The 17,354-nt window shown below is 30.3% G+C and overlaps 2 protein-coding genes across 2 annotated transcripts; both read left to right on the top strand.

Moving 5' to 3' along the window:
- Positions 1–2,006: 2,006 nt before the first annotated feature.
- On the top strand, positions 2,007–4,460 carry LOC105797179 (uncharacterized). Its single transcript, XM_012627125.2, has 2 exons — positions 2,007–2,404; positions 3,145–4,460. The coding sequence occupies exons 1-2, from the start codon at positions 2,147–2,149 to the stop codon at positions 4,294–4,296; spliced, it is 1,410 nt and encodes a 469-aa protein (XP_012482579.1). The 5' UTR covers positions 2,007–2,146; the 3' UTR covers positions 4,297–4,460.
- A 143-nt stretch (positions 4,461–4,603) lies between these two features.
- Positions 4,604–6,678, top strand: LOC105797178 (uncharacterized RING finger protein P32A8.03c). Its single transcript, XM_012627122.2, has one exon. The coding sequence runs from the start codon at positions 4,999–5,001 to the stop codon at positions 6,610–6,612; it is 1,614 nt and encodes a 537-aa protein (XP_012482576.1). The 5' UTR covers positions 4,604–4,998; the 3' UTR covers positions 6,613–6,678.
- The last annotated feature ends 10,676 nt before the right edge of the window (positions 6,679–17,354 follow it).

The raw sequence follows: 17,354 nt of genomic DNA, 5'->3' as shown, positions 1-17,354 counted from the left end.
TACTTTATCACATTTAATAATTTTTTTGATATCTAACTAACTCCACAAATATTTTTAATAACTATAAATTCTTTCTCTTGGAAATTGTATGATCCTCATTCCCAAAATATTACCGTGACACTAAAAATTTTTGGGGGCATTATACATGGTGCATTTGAAAAAGGCATAATGACTTATTTGACCCTCCAACTTTACAAGAAAAAAAAATCATTTTAGCCCTCGATTTGATTTTCACCTTTTTTAGCCATTAAACTTGAATTGTTGGTCAAATCACCCAAAAATGGATGGAAAAGTTAACATTTGTTAACTTTGCTGACATGACATATACATAGATGCCACGTAAGCAATTAATTAATTTTTAAAAATTTAAAAAGATTATAAAAATATTTTTAAAAATTAAAAATTATTAAAAAGTATAAAAATATAAAAACCATATTTTTAATATTTTAATTTTTTTTAAAATAATTAATTGCTAACGTGTCATACACCAATCCACATGCATGCCAAATCAGTAAAGTTAGCAAATTTTAACTTTTCCATTCATTTTTGGATGATTTGACAAACAATGTAAGTTCAAAGTTAAAAGAGGCGAAAAATTAAATAGAGAGCTAAAATGATTTTTTTTGTAAAGTTGGATGGCCAAAAAAATCTTTATGGCTTTGAAAAAATGGTGCAACTAAACTATTTAGTTGGAAAATAAATGGAAGAACATGGGTAATTAAGAAATTTACCTTAGTGTCGAAATCGAAGGAGGAAAAAAAGGAGATAGTGGGGAAAGATGGCGGTGGAAGCATATCGGAGGTTGGATCTAGAATTTTTTTTTATGTTATTTCCTATGGGTTTTTAGGGGGGTTTAATGGATTAACTTACTTTTTTTTAATTTTTAAAGGGACTAAAAGAATAAAATTTCCTTTTTTAGGTCCATACAGTTGAGTGAACATTCTGGTCAATTTTTCTAGCGACAGTGACTAAATTGACTAACAAATTTTAAAGTGACCAAAATAGAAACAATGTTATTCTAGGGTAACCTCAAGTGAAATTACCCTAAACTAAAAAAGAAACTTATTAATATTTGATGGACTACCGAAATAATTTATCCATTAATTAAAACTTGATACTTTAAGCTTGACTACAACACTCAATATTGGAGTCAAACTACAATATCAAATGCAAACAAAATTTATTCTTAAACAGACGGTCAGCACTTATTCAAAGTGGCATGAACCACACACTCACAAAATGGTCAAATTCTGCTATTAGACCCTGTACTTTCATAAATTGTGGAGTTAGTACTTGTACTTCAATTTGGTCATTTTTAATCTCTGTGCTTTTAGAATTTGAAAAATTTAGTCCTAACCAAATGATAATTATTAAATTCATTAAGTTAAATTTTGTCATTTTTAAAATTTGATGTGTCAAACATATTATCACATGTGTAATGATATGTCTATTTGTTATTTTCACATATCAGTTAATAAATTTAATGATTGTTGTTTGCATTAAGGCTAAAATTTTGAAATTAAAAAATATAGCCACTAAAAATAATCCAATTGGTGAACTGGGGTCAATATATAACTTTAAGCACAATACATGACTAATGACATAATTTAACTAAACAGTTTAATCTGTTACCATTGAGTCAGACTAAAATCTCAAAATTTGAAAAGTACAAAGATTTAAATTGATCAAATTAAAGTAAAAGTACTAAATTCACAACTTATACAAAGTACAGGGTTTAATAGCGAATTTGACCCTCACAAAATTCTACCACTATAATTGACCACATATATATATATATTAAATAATATTTAAATTATTATACTTAATTTTAAAATTTTGATACATTTTATTGAAATAGTAAAATTGAATTATTAAAAAAATATTTTAAGTTAAAGTTTAATTATGTATATTTTTTTAAATGAAAAAATAAAATTAGCTTGCTGAATAAAAATCTTACATATTAATCGGTTTCTTTTTTCTGACATAATCATCTATTTCACAATTATCACCTGCAATTTTCTTATTTGTTTTCACGTCTCACAGTATTTCAGCAAAAAAAAAAAAAAAACACTGAAATCATTCAAGCAATCTCCTCTGACTCCAAAGGGGTCAAATTCAAATTAGTACATAAATCCACCTAATCTCGATGCAGGCTGCTGAATGTACCTGGACACACTTCGAAATGCTTAGGCCACTTTGCTTTAAATCCCCATCCACAACGCCCTTATTTTCTAATTTCTCCAAGCATTTCCAAAAGGGTTTTTCCGATTCTTCTTTCTTTAGGTCTAATAGGAGAATCAGCAATTACCCATCTTTCATGGCTACCATCTCCTCCCTTTCCACCCACAAAGACCCTGTTTCTACTCATGATGCCACTCCCAATATCACCCACCAACCAGTTCAGGTGACCACTTCTTTTCCTTGATTTGATTTTCTTCATTGATTTTTAATTTTTATTCAGAAGGTTGCGTTTTTTGGGAGTATTTTCCGTTTGTTGGGTTTGGGGGGTTGATTTTGTTTCCAGTTTTTGTATAATTTGTTTAAGTCGGATCTTAATTTGGAGGAAAGTTTTTTATTTTTTATTTTATTTTTATAATGAGATCTTTTCTACTGGTTGGACAATGGGTATGTTCTTTGTTGAATTGTTGTAATGAAATGCATGTAGAGAACATCTAAATTTCTTGCTTTGAATCTTTTAAAAATTGCAAATTGGTTAGATTATGAGATTTTGTTTTGTGAATTACAGGACATGATTAGTAGTATAACAAATTGAAGATCTATCATGTGTTCTTTCAATCTCACATGGAAGTGCTACTCAAAACCCGATTTCAGGATTATTTTCTGAATTTAGTGGAAAATGAGATTGTTGTTGCCGTGCTTTTTTTTTTTTTTAGATTGAACATTAGGGATCTGTAGAAGTATTAGCCCCCTTTTAGCGTTGAGGTTAGCACAACTTTTGCGGTTTAAAGCCGCGTTATAAATGACGAAATTTTAGCTTTTGCGGTTAAAATCATGGTTTAGCAATTCCAATAAGAAAAGCCAAACAAATGAAAATTTTGGACATTGAGCAATATGTATATTCAAATAGTTTGTGTTATAAAGCAATATATATTTTCTGTCTAGTAACCTCGTATATTTTCACAGGTTGCAAAGCGATTGGAGAAGTTCAAGACTACGATTTTTACTCAGATGAGTATGCTTGCAATCAAGCATGGAGCAATAAACCTTGGCCAAGGGTTCCCCAACTTTGATGGTCCAGATTTTGTAAAAGAAGGGGCAATTCAAGCCATTAAAGATGGGAAAAACCAATATGCTCGAGGATATGGGGTTCCAGACTTTAACAACGCCATAGCTGCTCGCTTCAAGAAGGATACCGGACTTGTGATTGACCCTGAGAAGGAAGTTACTGTTACCTCTGGGTGCACAGAAGCTATTGCTGCAACCATGTTAGGCTTGATTAATCCAGGTGATGAGGTGATCCTCTTTGCTCCATTTTATGATTCTTATGAAGCGACATTATCCATGGCTGGTGCCAAAGTAAAATGCATCACATTGTGCCCTCCGGATTTTGCTGTTCCTATTGATGAGCTTAAGTCCACTATCTCAAAAAACACTCGTGCCATTCTTATAAACACTCCACATAATCCAACGGGGAAGATGTTTACTCGTGAGGAACTTAATACAATTGCATCGCTATGCATTGAGAATGATGTTTTGGTTTTTACTGATGAAGTTTATGATAAATTAGCATTCGAAATGGATCACATTTCAATGGCATCCCTTCCTGGAATGTATGAGCGAACTGTAACTATGAACTCCTTGGGGAAGACGTTCTCTCTAACTGGGTGGAAAATCGGGTGGGCTATAGCTCCACCACACTTGACTTGGGGAGTGCGGCAAGCGCACTCATTCCTTACTTTTGCTACTTCCACTCCCATGCAATATGCAGCTACAGTTGCTCTCCAAGCCCCCGATTCCTACTTTGCTGAGCTAAAGAGAGATTACATGGCAAAGAAGGCAATTTTGGTGCAGGGTTTGAAGGATGTTGGTTTTAAAGTATTCCCATCAAGTGGAACATACTTTGTTGTTGTAGATCACACCCCTTTTGGTCTAGAGAATGATATCGCATTTTGCGAGTATCTGATCAAGGAAGTCGGAGTTGTGGCAATTCCTACTAGTGTATTTTACTTGAACCCGGAAGATGGAAAGAATTTGGTCAGATTTACCTTCTGCAAGGATGAAGAAACTTTGAGGTCTGCAGTTGAGAGGATGAAGGAAAAGCTGAAGAAAAAGTGATTAAATGTATCGGAACTAGGTTTATCGGCCAAGGTATGTGACTAAATTTGGCTATGAGAACTTGTAATCCTTGAAAATCAAACTGGAGGTTGAGTAATGACTCAAACCAAACCTATAAATTTTATTCGAATAATAGAATTCATCGTAGGAGTGACTTCAAGCAATGCATGGTTCATGGATGAATATGCAGTAGATTGTGCTTAATCGAGTAACAGTTATATCTTGATGGATGCCTATCGATGTTTTATTGTTTTCCCATACATTTTTCCTGTAAGTGTCAAAGCATATGTCTAGAACTAAACAGTTATTTGAAGCTCAGTGAAATTCCATGAACCTCTCTGTTTCATGCATGTACGCAGGCACGCTGAAGTTCAAGTTGAATACATTTAGTTATTGGATGCATTATGTTGAGATTAATGGCGGATATCTTGAAAATATTCCGTAAGAAGAAAGGGCATGAAAATCTTCAGAAAACAAAATCTCTTTGCAGAAAAACTTTCTCATCCTTTCCTTTGCATGGACGGTAACTGTGTGAATATATCATCTATAACATTACCTAGAAAAGTGGGTTGCTTTATTTAACCAATGAAGCTATACTTTTCTGCTAATCTTGGTTCATAGGTTTAAGTATATGTTGGGTTCTAAAATGATTTCTTAGCCAATTTCAAGATTTTTAAAAAGAAAAAAACCCAGATAGAGAATATGTCTCAAACTCAACCTGGGGAAAGGGTCAATGGAGCCAATGGTTCAGCCCCAGGGAGGAACTACAAGATTTATTGGTGCTACCAGTGCCGTCAATCTGTAAGGATTGTCTCTACAAATCCTTCGGACATCATCTGCCCTCGATGTTCTGGCCAGTTCGTTTGCGAGATGGAAATTGATAGGCCGAGAATGGTTGTTGACTTAACTGCTTCTGATCCCTCCCCTGAAGCTCGTCTGTTTGAAGCACCCTCTCTTATCATGGATCCTCTGATCCGGGTATCCAATCGTATTCGTGATTGTTCCAATAATCAAGAACCTGTAAGTTGGCCTTTGCTCGGGCATCGTTTACTAGGACCTGAATCTGTAAATAATCCCCTCGAGTCTCTTCAAAGGCGTAGAAGCCATAGTTTTGATGGAAACGAAATTAGAGAACCTGCACAACGTTTTGATAATCAAGAACCTTTAGGTTGGCCTTTGCTCAGAAGTCGTTTATTGGGAGCCGAATCTGTAAATAATCCCTTTGAGCATCGTCGAAGGTATAGAAGCCATAGTTCCTATGGAAGTGAAATTAGAGAACAAGAACATGTACAACGTTCTAATAATCAAGAACCTTTAGGTTGGCCTTTCTTTAGGCTTCATTTCCTTGAGCATTGTCAAAGGCGTAGAAGCCATAGTTATGATAGAAATGAAATTCAAGAACCTTCAGGTTGGCCTTTCCTCAGGCGTCATTTCTTGGGAGCAGAATCTATAAGTAATCCCCCTGAGCATCGTCAAAGGTGTAGAAGACATGGTTCCAATGGAAATGAAGTTCACGAATCTTTAGGCCGGCCTTTCCTCAGGCGTCATTTTCTGGGAGCTGAATCTGTAAATAATCCCCTTGAGCATCGTCAAAGGTGTAACTTCCGTAGTTCCGGTCAAAATGAAAATCAAGAACCTTTCGGCTGGCCTCTTCTCAGGCATCATTTCTTAGGAGCTGGATCTGTAAGCAATCCCTTTGAGCATCGTGGAAGGTATAGAAGCCTTAGTTCCGATGAAAATGAAATTAGAGAACAAGAATTTGAAGCTACACATCGCCCTAGGACTTGGATTATCCTTAGACCTGCGGGCCCTTATGGTCCAAGCATAGCTGAAAGGAGTTTGCGACAAGCAAACCTTGTACAGCCTAGTATTGATCCAAGAAACTTCTTTTTTGGGCCAGCACTCGATGATTTGAACGATCAAATAACTCAAAATGACCGTCCAGGAGTACCACCAGCTCCAGAATCGACAATCAACACAATTCCAACCGTGAAGATCACTGAAATGCACCTGATTGACAATTTGCAATGTCCAGTTTGCAAGGAGGAATTCACTGTTGGTGGAGAAGCAAGGGAGCTGCCTTGTAAACATATCTACCACAATGACTGCATTGTTCCTTGGCTAAGGCTTCACAATTCTTGCCCTGTCTGTCGCAAAGAATTGCCTGTTAGCAGTGATGCAGAATCCAGTAATTGTCATTTCCCAGAGTCCGAGGTTTCTTCTGGAGATCGTGGACAATATCGGAGGCTTAGGCAGCTGGCTAGTAACCTATGTCCTTTCCATAGAAGGCATCAGAGTTCTGGTAATGAAAATTGAATTTCAATGATTTCATTGTACTCATGATTCAATGTGATTTATACATTGTGTTTATCTTTGAACCAACTAGCAATGCCAATGGAACAGGCGACTCTCCTCCATGCCAATCCTGACTATATCAATAACTCTGCTATATTACTTCATGTTGCCTCATTTCACCTTTTTATTTAATGTTACAAAAATTTCTAATTTATTTATAAATTGTAATTTCATATTCTGCAAAGATGAAACAGATTTTATGACATGAAACCATTTATGCAATTCAAAATAGAACATAACATGGACTTGCTTTATAATCTCTCTGTTCATTGACAATTAACCTGTTACACAGAAAATCATCTTTAAATTTATTTCCCCCCAGCAGTTGAATCAAGGTCGAATCGATGCTGTATTCTTTAGGCCTTTTACATGCAGACGTGCTTGCTTGTGGGAATTCATGCAAAACTGTTGCAAAATGTGTTTCAGATGTAAAGTGTGTGAACTACTTGATTTAAATTTCAGTAATTTACCATGGCTTTTACATATATGTCATCCAGAACTCAGATGTAACATCAAAAAATAAAAATAAAAAATTGAGCATACCCATATCTATTAAAATTTTCTTCAACCATATAATTAAGGAATTAATAGAAAAAGGATTAATAGAAAAAATTAATAGTCCACATTCTAGTCCTGCTTTTATGGTGAGAAATCATGTTAAAATAAACAGCAAGGTTACTTTGACGCTCTGATACCAATTTATAAGGTTATGATAAATCTGATGATAATCAGCAAGGTTACTTGGGATTGTTGCAGAAATCTTTAAGGGTTTTTCAAGAGTAAAGGAAAACTTTCTACAATCTATCTAAGAAAAGAAAAGAAAAGAAAGTTAAGATTACCATCGATGCCTTGTTTAGGCTCTTTCATCCTCTATTTATAATACAATTACAAAACTATATTTAATTCTTTTTGAATCCCGCACAGTTTGTTGATAAGAATCATGTTTTTGTCATGAACATGGTTTCTTCCACGTTGCATAATTGAATTAATGATTTCTTCCACGTCATTGACTTGCTTTAATGGTAACTTGTCTTCATTAATGGCTGCTTCCTTCATTGATTATTGATTTGATGATAGTTCCACTTTGTAATTTGTTTCCATTTGAATGCCTTGTTTTTCAAGTCGCTTTCTCTTTCTACGCATCTATCTATTTTGGCTTTATCCTTCTTAGATGTTATCTAGATTCATTTCTTCAATGTCATCTAGATGTAGTGAATTTAATGAAAGTCTTGGTGATGAATTCTAAGTCTCTCATGTGCTTCTGATTTCTTCTACAATATGAGATGGAAAATCTCCAATATCCATTTTGGCTATCTTTTTTAATAGTCGCAAAGATTCTTCATCTCTATCGTTCTGGATACTTCCAATTTGATATGCCAATATTCGTCTTCCATCTGTCCTAAGTTTATAAATTTCTTGATGAAGTAATATTGGGCTTTTGACATCAAGTCTATCCCTGTTTGTGTTTGATAATATTTGGGATCTTTGTAACACTTGTCAATATTTTTTGTCAAGTGTTCTTTGTCTTATTTGATTGCTGATAATCGGAGCTTCCAATCATCTTTTGAATAATTCATATTTGATATGACTGATAAAATTTTTCTTTTTTAGCTATACCAATAAGACTACTAATTTCAATATAAAAATAATAGTAAAAATCATCATTATTAATTATATTTAATAATATAGACTTAACAGACGCAGGAAAGTCTTTTAAAAGATGAAAAGAAAAATTTTGAACTATTATTTCTTTAGTAAAACCACATTCAATATTGATTATATCAAATGGTTCATGATCTAATCTAAATTTTATAGTAATAATTTTTCCTCTATCTCATTAGTAAAAATATAAGCTTATAGAAGATATTTTAAAAAGCTTTTTGAAATTAAGCTTGTTGTTTGCAAATAGCTCCATTTATTTTTGTAAAATTTCTACTGGTAATATTTGTCTAGCTTTATTATATAAACATAGTCTAAACATTTTATTCATAATGGGACTATTTTTTCTTTATTAATAAAATACTAAAATATATCAAGAATATTGTTTATCTCTTTAATATCTTTATATTCTAATTCAAACTCATCCCAATCTCTATATAAAATAGATTTTAATAATAAATTATCAATTTCATTTTCTTTAGTTGTTTTTCAACTAAAAATTGTGAAAATTTTGTAAGAACTCTTCGAAATTGGTTATTTGTTCAGAAATATGGGTTTTCCATATCTCATTAATAAAATTATATAATTCTAATGACAAACTTGGATTATAAAAAAATTTTATTTCAGTAATTTGTTGTTGTTTCAACAAATTTTCTGCTCCCTTTTATCAATTCAACATAACTGCCTTAGAATGCTGAATTTGGATCTTGGGACCAAGCTAGGCTTACAGTATTTGATGATAAAACTGGTTGTCTTACTACTGGATATGGCACATAATATCCTTGATTAGAATAAAATGATGCTTGAACAGGTATATTCACAAATCCTTGTGTAGCATTTGTTGTTTAGAATTTGTTGGGTTTTTTATGGACAGTTGTCCATTCACCGACTTTTTCTAGAGGTTTTTTTACCTCTATCCATAATGTCTGCTAAGATAATCAACAATAATATTATTAGTACATTTTACATATAAAACTTCGAAATTAAAAGTACATAATTCATTATACCATGTAATTCTTCTAAGTACAATTTCCAAACTTTTATTAGTAAGAAATTGTTTAACTACCTAATTATTAGTTTTTATTATAAATTTTCAGGTGCTAAGTATATAACAAAATTTTTATTCCTTTTCTATTGCTAATAATTCTTTTTCATATATAGCATAATTAATTTCATTTGGTTTAAATTTATCTGAACTATATCCACATATTAATTCTTCATTATTTATTGTTTTAGCTTCTAATATACATCCCCAATAGTTTTGTGAGGCATTTGTTTCTAAAATTAATTTATCACATTGTTTAGGTAAATATACTTTTAGAATATGATTTATTTCGGATTTTAGGTTTTGCATGATTTTGAGTCTTTTTAGACCGGATAAAAGACTTATCTTTTTTAATTTTTCATATAACTTACCTATTTTTTAGATAAGTTAGGAAATAAGTTTCTTCCATAATTAATTATTCCTAAAATTGTTAAAGTTGCTTTTTATCTTCAATATTTTCAGAAAATTCTTTTATTTTTACTTATGATCTTGTAATTTAAGACCATCTGCAGATAATTTTAATCTCGTAAATTCTATTTCTTTTTTCTAACTCTATTTTCTTAGGACTTAATATGGTTCCATGTTTTATGAATTCTTGAGAAATAATATTTAAATGTTCTCTATGTTTTTCTAATGTATCTGAAAATTTCAAAATATCATCTATATATACTACACATAATTTTTTATATTTATTAAATATAGAATCCATCCATCTTTGAAAGATTTGAGGTGCATTACATAATCCAAATGGCATTACTTTCCATTGATAATGTCCATTAGGAGCAGTAAAAGCTGTTAAAGGTTTAAATTCTTCGGTTAGCATGATTTGCCAAAATCCCGATTTACAATCAAATTTACTAAAATATTTTGTTTGTTTAGCTTGATTAATTAAAACATCCTCTCTTGGAATAAAACATCCATCAAAAATAATATTTTGATTTGATCTTTTATAATTAATAACCATTCTAACTTTTCCTCTTTTTATTTCAGCATGGTTTCTGACCATAAAAGCAGGACTAGAATGTGGACTATTAGTTTTTTTCTATTTGTAACGCCCTAAAATTTCTAATTTTGTTATTTTGAAAATATGACACAAATATTTGTCAACTTTAGTGGTTATGTGTTTTGGGAGTGTTTGGGAAGTCTCAAGTTCGAGCCCTCGCTTGGACAAATTTTGGTATTTTGAATGAATTAGGCCTTACTCTTGTTCAGTAGGCTTTTATTTGATTGTTGGGTAAATTACATTAGAATGGGTCTGTTGGTGTGATGGTTAAATGGTGCGTTATTATGGTAGAGGTCTTGTGTTTGAATTCTTATGCAGGTAAGGGTATTATATTTTTTGCTCAGATTTCGGGATAGAGTTGTGTAATAGGGGGATTCTAAGTAGTGGATGTGTAGTGAGAATTAGGGGGGAATATTAAGGGATTTTGGGGGTTATCGGGATTTTATTTTATTTTTCCCATAATCGAATTTTGACTCTCTTTTCCAAAAAAATTCTACCGTCTATTCTTCTCCCTCTCCTCTTGCCGAATTTTTTTAAGTTTTTTCATCTCTCTTTTTTTTCTTGTTCTTGATTTTTCCCTAATCCATTTATTTTCTTTCATTTTCGCACGCAGTTAGTGCTCATTTAGTTTCGGTAAGTGTTTCTCTTTGTTTTTATCATGAATCTCTTAGTGACTGAAGTGGTAATATTTTTTCTCTGTGATTTGGGCGTAGGGGGAGGCTCAGACTGGTGAATTCAATATTCTCATCTTAACAATAGTTAAACAGAGGGCTATCATTGGTGGTAAGTTGGGTTTTTGTTCGTTCTTATTTGTCAATTCACTTGTAAATCCATTAAATTGATGTTGAGTATCTTGATTATAGGCTTTGGAGTGCTCGGGGACTATTTTAGCATCAAACAAAACCAGGTATGTACCCGAAACGCAAAAAAAAAAAAAATAGATTCGATGAAAAGCTAAAATTGCTTGCTGTTTGGACAGCAACAGTAGGCTAACTTTGAAAAATCGCCATAAATTGTGGAAATTGAATTAGAGGATGAACAAAATATGGAATTAAATCTTATTGATTTTAGTTTCTCATAGAAGAAATAGTGCAAGTAATGAAATTGTAAATCGTGAGGTATAATAAACTTTGTGAGACAAGGTTAGAATGAATTCGGGTTCCCCTGCTCTGACTTTGAAAAATCATCAAAAATTGGAAAAAAATAATTAGGAGTTAAAATTTATATATTTAAATTATTAATGAGTCTATTTTCAATAGAAACAAATAGAAACATCATCCAAATATTGTACTAAGAGATAATTAATTTTTAGCAAAGGGACGAAGCTGTCAAACAGCATAATAAGGGTAGGTTTGAAGATTTTACTGTACTTATTGGCTGAACTTTCTGAAAATTTTATGGTAAAAAGGTATTTGAGTCTAGTTTCAAAGACATCAAACGGATCTTAATTTAGAATTCTGTAACTCAAGATATAAATAATTTAATAACAGTGACTCAAGTAGACAGTTTTGAAGGAACATATAAGTAAATAATGAAAACATATATGAATAATTAACTAGCACGGGTTACATTAAAAATGGATCATGTGACCAAGGCCAATTTGAGCCGAATGGGCCACATGGGCGTGTGAGCCCATTTTTCTGAAAAGTTTTGTAAGGTTGCACAAGTCGCCCAAGTCAACTGTGGACCTACTGTAGGGTTGGTAAGCTTTACTTAGACCCCTATATGTGTGATATGTCTGTTTGATTTCAATACCGAGCATGACTTATGATATCTGAATATATGTACTATTAATTGCATAATGGCATGATATATTTTGTATGTTGCATTGCATCGGGGTGGGTTAATGATATTTAGAGGAAGTGTCTGAAAGGCTATTAAGCCTGTTATCTAGCAACTCAGCTGCAACCTTCTGATTATGTGTCCCATTTCGGTACAGCATGGTGTGTGGGGATGGGTGGTTGATTTAATCCCCACATGGTGTGTAGGGTTGGACGAAAATGGTGTGTAGAAGCTGGTGGGTAAGATTCTGATTTACTGTATCTGCATTTTGCAACTGATATGGGCCAAGGCCCTAATATATTTCTGAGACTATATCTGAATGGGCTAAGGCCTAAACTGATTCTGTGATGGGCACAGGTCCCAAATTGTATATCAAATTCATCTATATCTTGTTTAGTATAGATTATTGGTTTGACTTTAATAATTTTATAGGGATTTTCCAAATTAATATCACAATAACTAGGCCTATTTTGCCATAATTTTAATGATTCTTCACTAAAATTATCTTCTAAAATTTTAAACAACCAATGATTTATTTCTAGTTGTTTAATCTATTCTTTTCTTTGTGGTGTAAAATTTTATCACATAAATTTATGATTTTCTACTAATGGTATCTCTACGTAAGATTTTTCTACAGATAACATAATTAAATTTTATCAATAGAAAATGGTAAATGTTGGTATATAAAATTATTTCCTAATAATATATCTCCATACATTGCGGAAAACATAATATTTTTGTATCACAAATCTTACATTATTTATGTATATAGGTATATTTCTAGCATTATATTGAATTATGAGTTCATTACCATCTATTCCTATTGCCTTTATAGGATGTTTCATATTATGACATTCTTTTCGCAACTACTGGTTGTAACTTCGTATCTAATAAAGCATGCAAGGAATATGTTTCATATTCTCTAAATTGAAATGTAATTTCAACATATGTATAATATTTCCTAGATTGAAAATTTGAAAAGTAATTACATCTTTTGTTCCAATTTTCATTTGTTGAATAATTGTTGAAACTTGTATTTCTTCCATTCTAATGTTTCTAGAATTTCTATTTGGTTCTATAGGAAAAATAGGTATATGAACTGTTTTCATTCCTATTGGTGTAGAATTTGAACTTACATTATCCTCTATTTGAGTATTCGATGGTAAAATTAAATTCTCATTTGTATTTATTATAGCAATATTTTTAAAATATAATTTATTACCGATTTACATGTATTCTATAGTACTTACAAGTTTAGAAGTACTTGCACTACTTATTTTCTCTATCATTCAGTCTTTTGGTATTGATAGATCTCTTAAATGTAATAATTGTGGTTGTATTTCGTAGTAAATTTATTAGATTCAAAGAGCTCAATAATTTTATTATTAATCTCTTTTATTTCTATTTCAACAAGATTTGTATATTTATTAATAGAAGTTCAACTTATTGCTAAATCTTCGTTAAATCATTTATTTCAAATTTTTTGTCTCAATTATTAAACATAAACACTCTTCTATTAGAGGTTCGTAATACATATAAAATAATTTGGTTTAACTTTAAATCCTATTACACTGTATGTAAGTTTGATTGAATTCTTCCAATAAGTGTTTTTATTGGATTTTCAAATCTTTTATTTGATAGAACTACTATTATAGGTATATCATGACCTTTTCTAAATAAAGCTCTAATAGTTGTCATTATTATTCCTAAATGTATATATCTAACTTGAGAGTATTTATTTTAATCCTCTTTATTTTATCTTTAGTAAATAATGAGATTTGTTAATCCTCCTCTAGTATCCTTTGCTACCGTATTTCTACTTATTTTCTCTATATGTCTTTGGCTCCATATTTTGAATTTAAATATTTTATATATTTCTTCTTTAGAATATGATTTTTATTTATTTTTCTATCATTTCATCAAAAAGTCTTTTCTTCTTCAATTAAATTTCCTAATTTTATCTCTTGTTGTTCATTACTAGGAATTTCTTCTAATTGATTATTAGAACTACTTCCTATATTAAACATAAATATATATTCTTCATCTGCAGATTATTGCTTTTGATATTAATTCATATAATATTTCTTCAAGATTTATTTCCTCTTCATAACATATTTCTAATTCTTGTTTTTCAAGTGTTTTTATCATTTTCTTTGCACTTTTTCTTTATTAGGACAATTTGGTGCTATGTAACTTTCTTCATCGCATATAAAACATTTACAAATTTGTTTTTAGGTTTTTAGAAGTTTTCTTCTAACAAATCTTTTCTTTTTATTATAATAACCCGTATATCTTTTATTTCCGATTTCCATTTAACTAATTTATACCTTCTACTTTTTTATATTTTTTATAAGTTTTAGGATATATTTATTTACATCCAAATTCCCATTCGTTTTCTAGGATTTTGTATAATATTTAGTACTTAAATGATGCTTAACTTGTTTAGAAGCTTTACTTTGCAAACAATGTAGAGTTATTCTCTCTTTGCAAAATTTATCATATTTCCCATAGTCTATATTTTTGGTGGTACTCAGCTATTTTACTATGTTTTTCTAGATAAGAGGCATTTTCATACATATATCATCCTATGGTGGTGGTAATTTATGAATTTCATTTTTAGTTTTTGATACTCATGAAGAAATTTTTAGAAAATTCTAGATATCTAATATCACATAATTTAATTTTTGATGAATATAACTAGATATATTATCTTGATCTTTTTTCTATTTTTAGAATAAAAGTTAATCCTTTCAAAAGATCTTTGGAAGTTCCTATCTGGCTGATTAACTGTCATTTTTGTTCTTTTTCTTTCTCAGATTCTTCCCATCGTTTGAGAAATTATAGAACATCTCCTTGAAATGTTCCAATGAAATAATTTAATTTTTTTCTTTTGACCATGTATTGTTATTGCTTACAACAATAGTCATAAATTGCTTACAACATTTCTTTTATTTAAATCATCTATTCTATGTGGGATTGATTGAGTAGATGATTCTCCGGATATTCGTGTTTTATGTCATTTGTAGCAATATTTTCTATTTTATTACCTAAAATTCTAGTTGTATTTTCAACTTTTCAAAATCTTTATTAAAATATCTCGATAATCATCTTTTTGAAAATTTGACTCTATTTTCCTTTTTCCATAAGGATCTGTTTGATCAAGATCCATAGGTTCCGGTATTTCTATATTTTCGTCTTCATCTGTTGAAGTATTTTCTTCATCGATTTATAATTTGTAACTTTTAAGTCTTCTAGGTTTATGTAATTATCTCAATTATTAGAACTACTACCGTCTGTAGTGTCATAGTTTAACATATAATGATAGTTAAATAAAGTAAATAAATCTTTATGTTTTTCATAAAATTATTCTATTAGTTTTAAGTATTCAACTCTTTCATTTTTATCTGTACTTTTAATAAATTTATACTTCAAATGTTCTATAAGTTGTTTATAGGATTGGAAATCATATTCTTGTTGATGAGTATATTTTCTTTTTTATGTTTTCATTAGTAAAGATGATTCTTCCGAAGAATGTTTTCTTCTTCGCATAAAGTTCGATTATATTACTATTTCCATAATATAAAGGTCCCAAATCTTCTTCTTGTTCTATACTTTTATTAATAAGAACTTGTTCTAATTTATTGTTAACATTAGATAATATTTCTTTAGATTCGTTGTTCAAATCTAATTCGTAACTTCTCTTATATTATTTACTTGTTGTTCTATTTTACTTACTTTATTATATAATTTATGAAAATATATAGAAGTAATATCTATTAAACTATTAAAACCTTTACTTAGGGTTTGAAATATTATTTTCATTTTGCATCAATATGCATAGTATGATTGCAAATTTTATCTTTATATAGATAATTTGTTTCTTCCATGAAATTTATCTTTGGTACCTAAAACCTTTCGTTATCTTTTACGTCTTTACTCTCAAAAGCCTCTCACACAGACATAAACAGGCAATAGAAAGACAAAATAAAACAGATATATGAATTTTAAGATAAATAATCATGAAATAAACTGAATTGTAAATAAAAGATAAAGACTTACAATAAATATTATGATATTATTTTTCCATGTATCATTACTCCTACGCCTCGATACCAATTTAAATATTTTATATAAATCTAAATATATTCCTCCTTGAACAACATTTCTTTTATTTAAATCATCTATTCTATATGGGATTGATTGAGTAGATGATTCTCCTAGATATTCAAGTTTTATGTCATTTGTAGCAATATTTTCTATTTTATTACCTAGAATTCTAGTTGTATTTTTAACTTTTTCAAAATCTTTATTAAAAATCTTAGATAATCATATTTTGAAGATCGACTCTATTTTTCTTTTTCCATAAGGATTTGTTTGATCGGTATCCATAGGTTCGATATTTTTATATTTTCATCTTCATCTGTTGAAGTATTTTCTTTAATACTAGAGAAGGATTAACAGAAATCCCATTAGTTACTAAAATATAAATACCCTCAAGTTAGATATATACATTTAGTAATAATAATGATAACTATTAGAGCTTTATTTAGAAAAGGTCATGATATACCTATAATAATGCTTATGTTAGATAAAGGATTTGAAAATCCAATAAAAGCACTTATTGGAAGAATTCAAGCAAACTTACATACAGTGTAATAGGATTTAAAGTTAAACCAAATTACTTTATATCTATTACGTAACCTCTAATAGAAGAATGTTTATGTTTAATAATTCGATAAAAAATTCGAAATCAATGATTTAATGAAGATCTAGCAATAAGTTGAACTTCGAATATACAAATATTGCGTAGTAGAAATAAAAGAGATTAATAATAAAATTATTGAACTCTTTGAACCTAATAAATTTACTACAGAAATACAACTACAATTATTACATCTAAGAGATCTATCAATACCAAAAGACTGGATGATAGAGAAAATAAGTAGTGCAAGTACTTCTAAATCTGTAAGTACTATAGAATACATGCCGTCTGGTAATAAATTATATTTTAAAAATACTGCTATAATAAATACAAATGAGAAACCTAAGCAGCACCTACCATGGCTTGCCACTCTCTAATCCTATTATATAATTTATACTGCAGGATCTCTAAAATCTCAATGCTGCATAAACAGCCTATTCATCTATTTCAAGTACATTAGATGCACCTTCAAACAATCAATTTCCAGGAAAATAGCATGGCAATTATCAAAA

This window comes from Gossypium raimondii, chromosome 3, assembly GCF_025698545.1.
Source record: "Gossypium raimondii isolate GPD5lz chromosome 3, ASM2569854v1, whole genome shotgun sequence".
Classification (NCBI taxonomy): domain Eukaryota; kingdom Viridiplantae; phylum Streptophyta; class Magnoliopsida; order Malvales; family Malvaceae; genus Gossypium; species Gossypium raimondii.
Note: the sequence above shows the minus strand (reverse complement) of the source record. Positions and strands in the feature narration are given on the sequence as shown.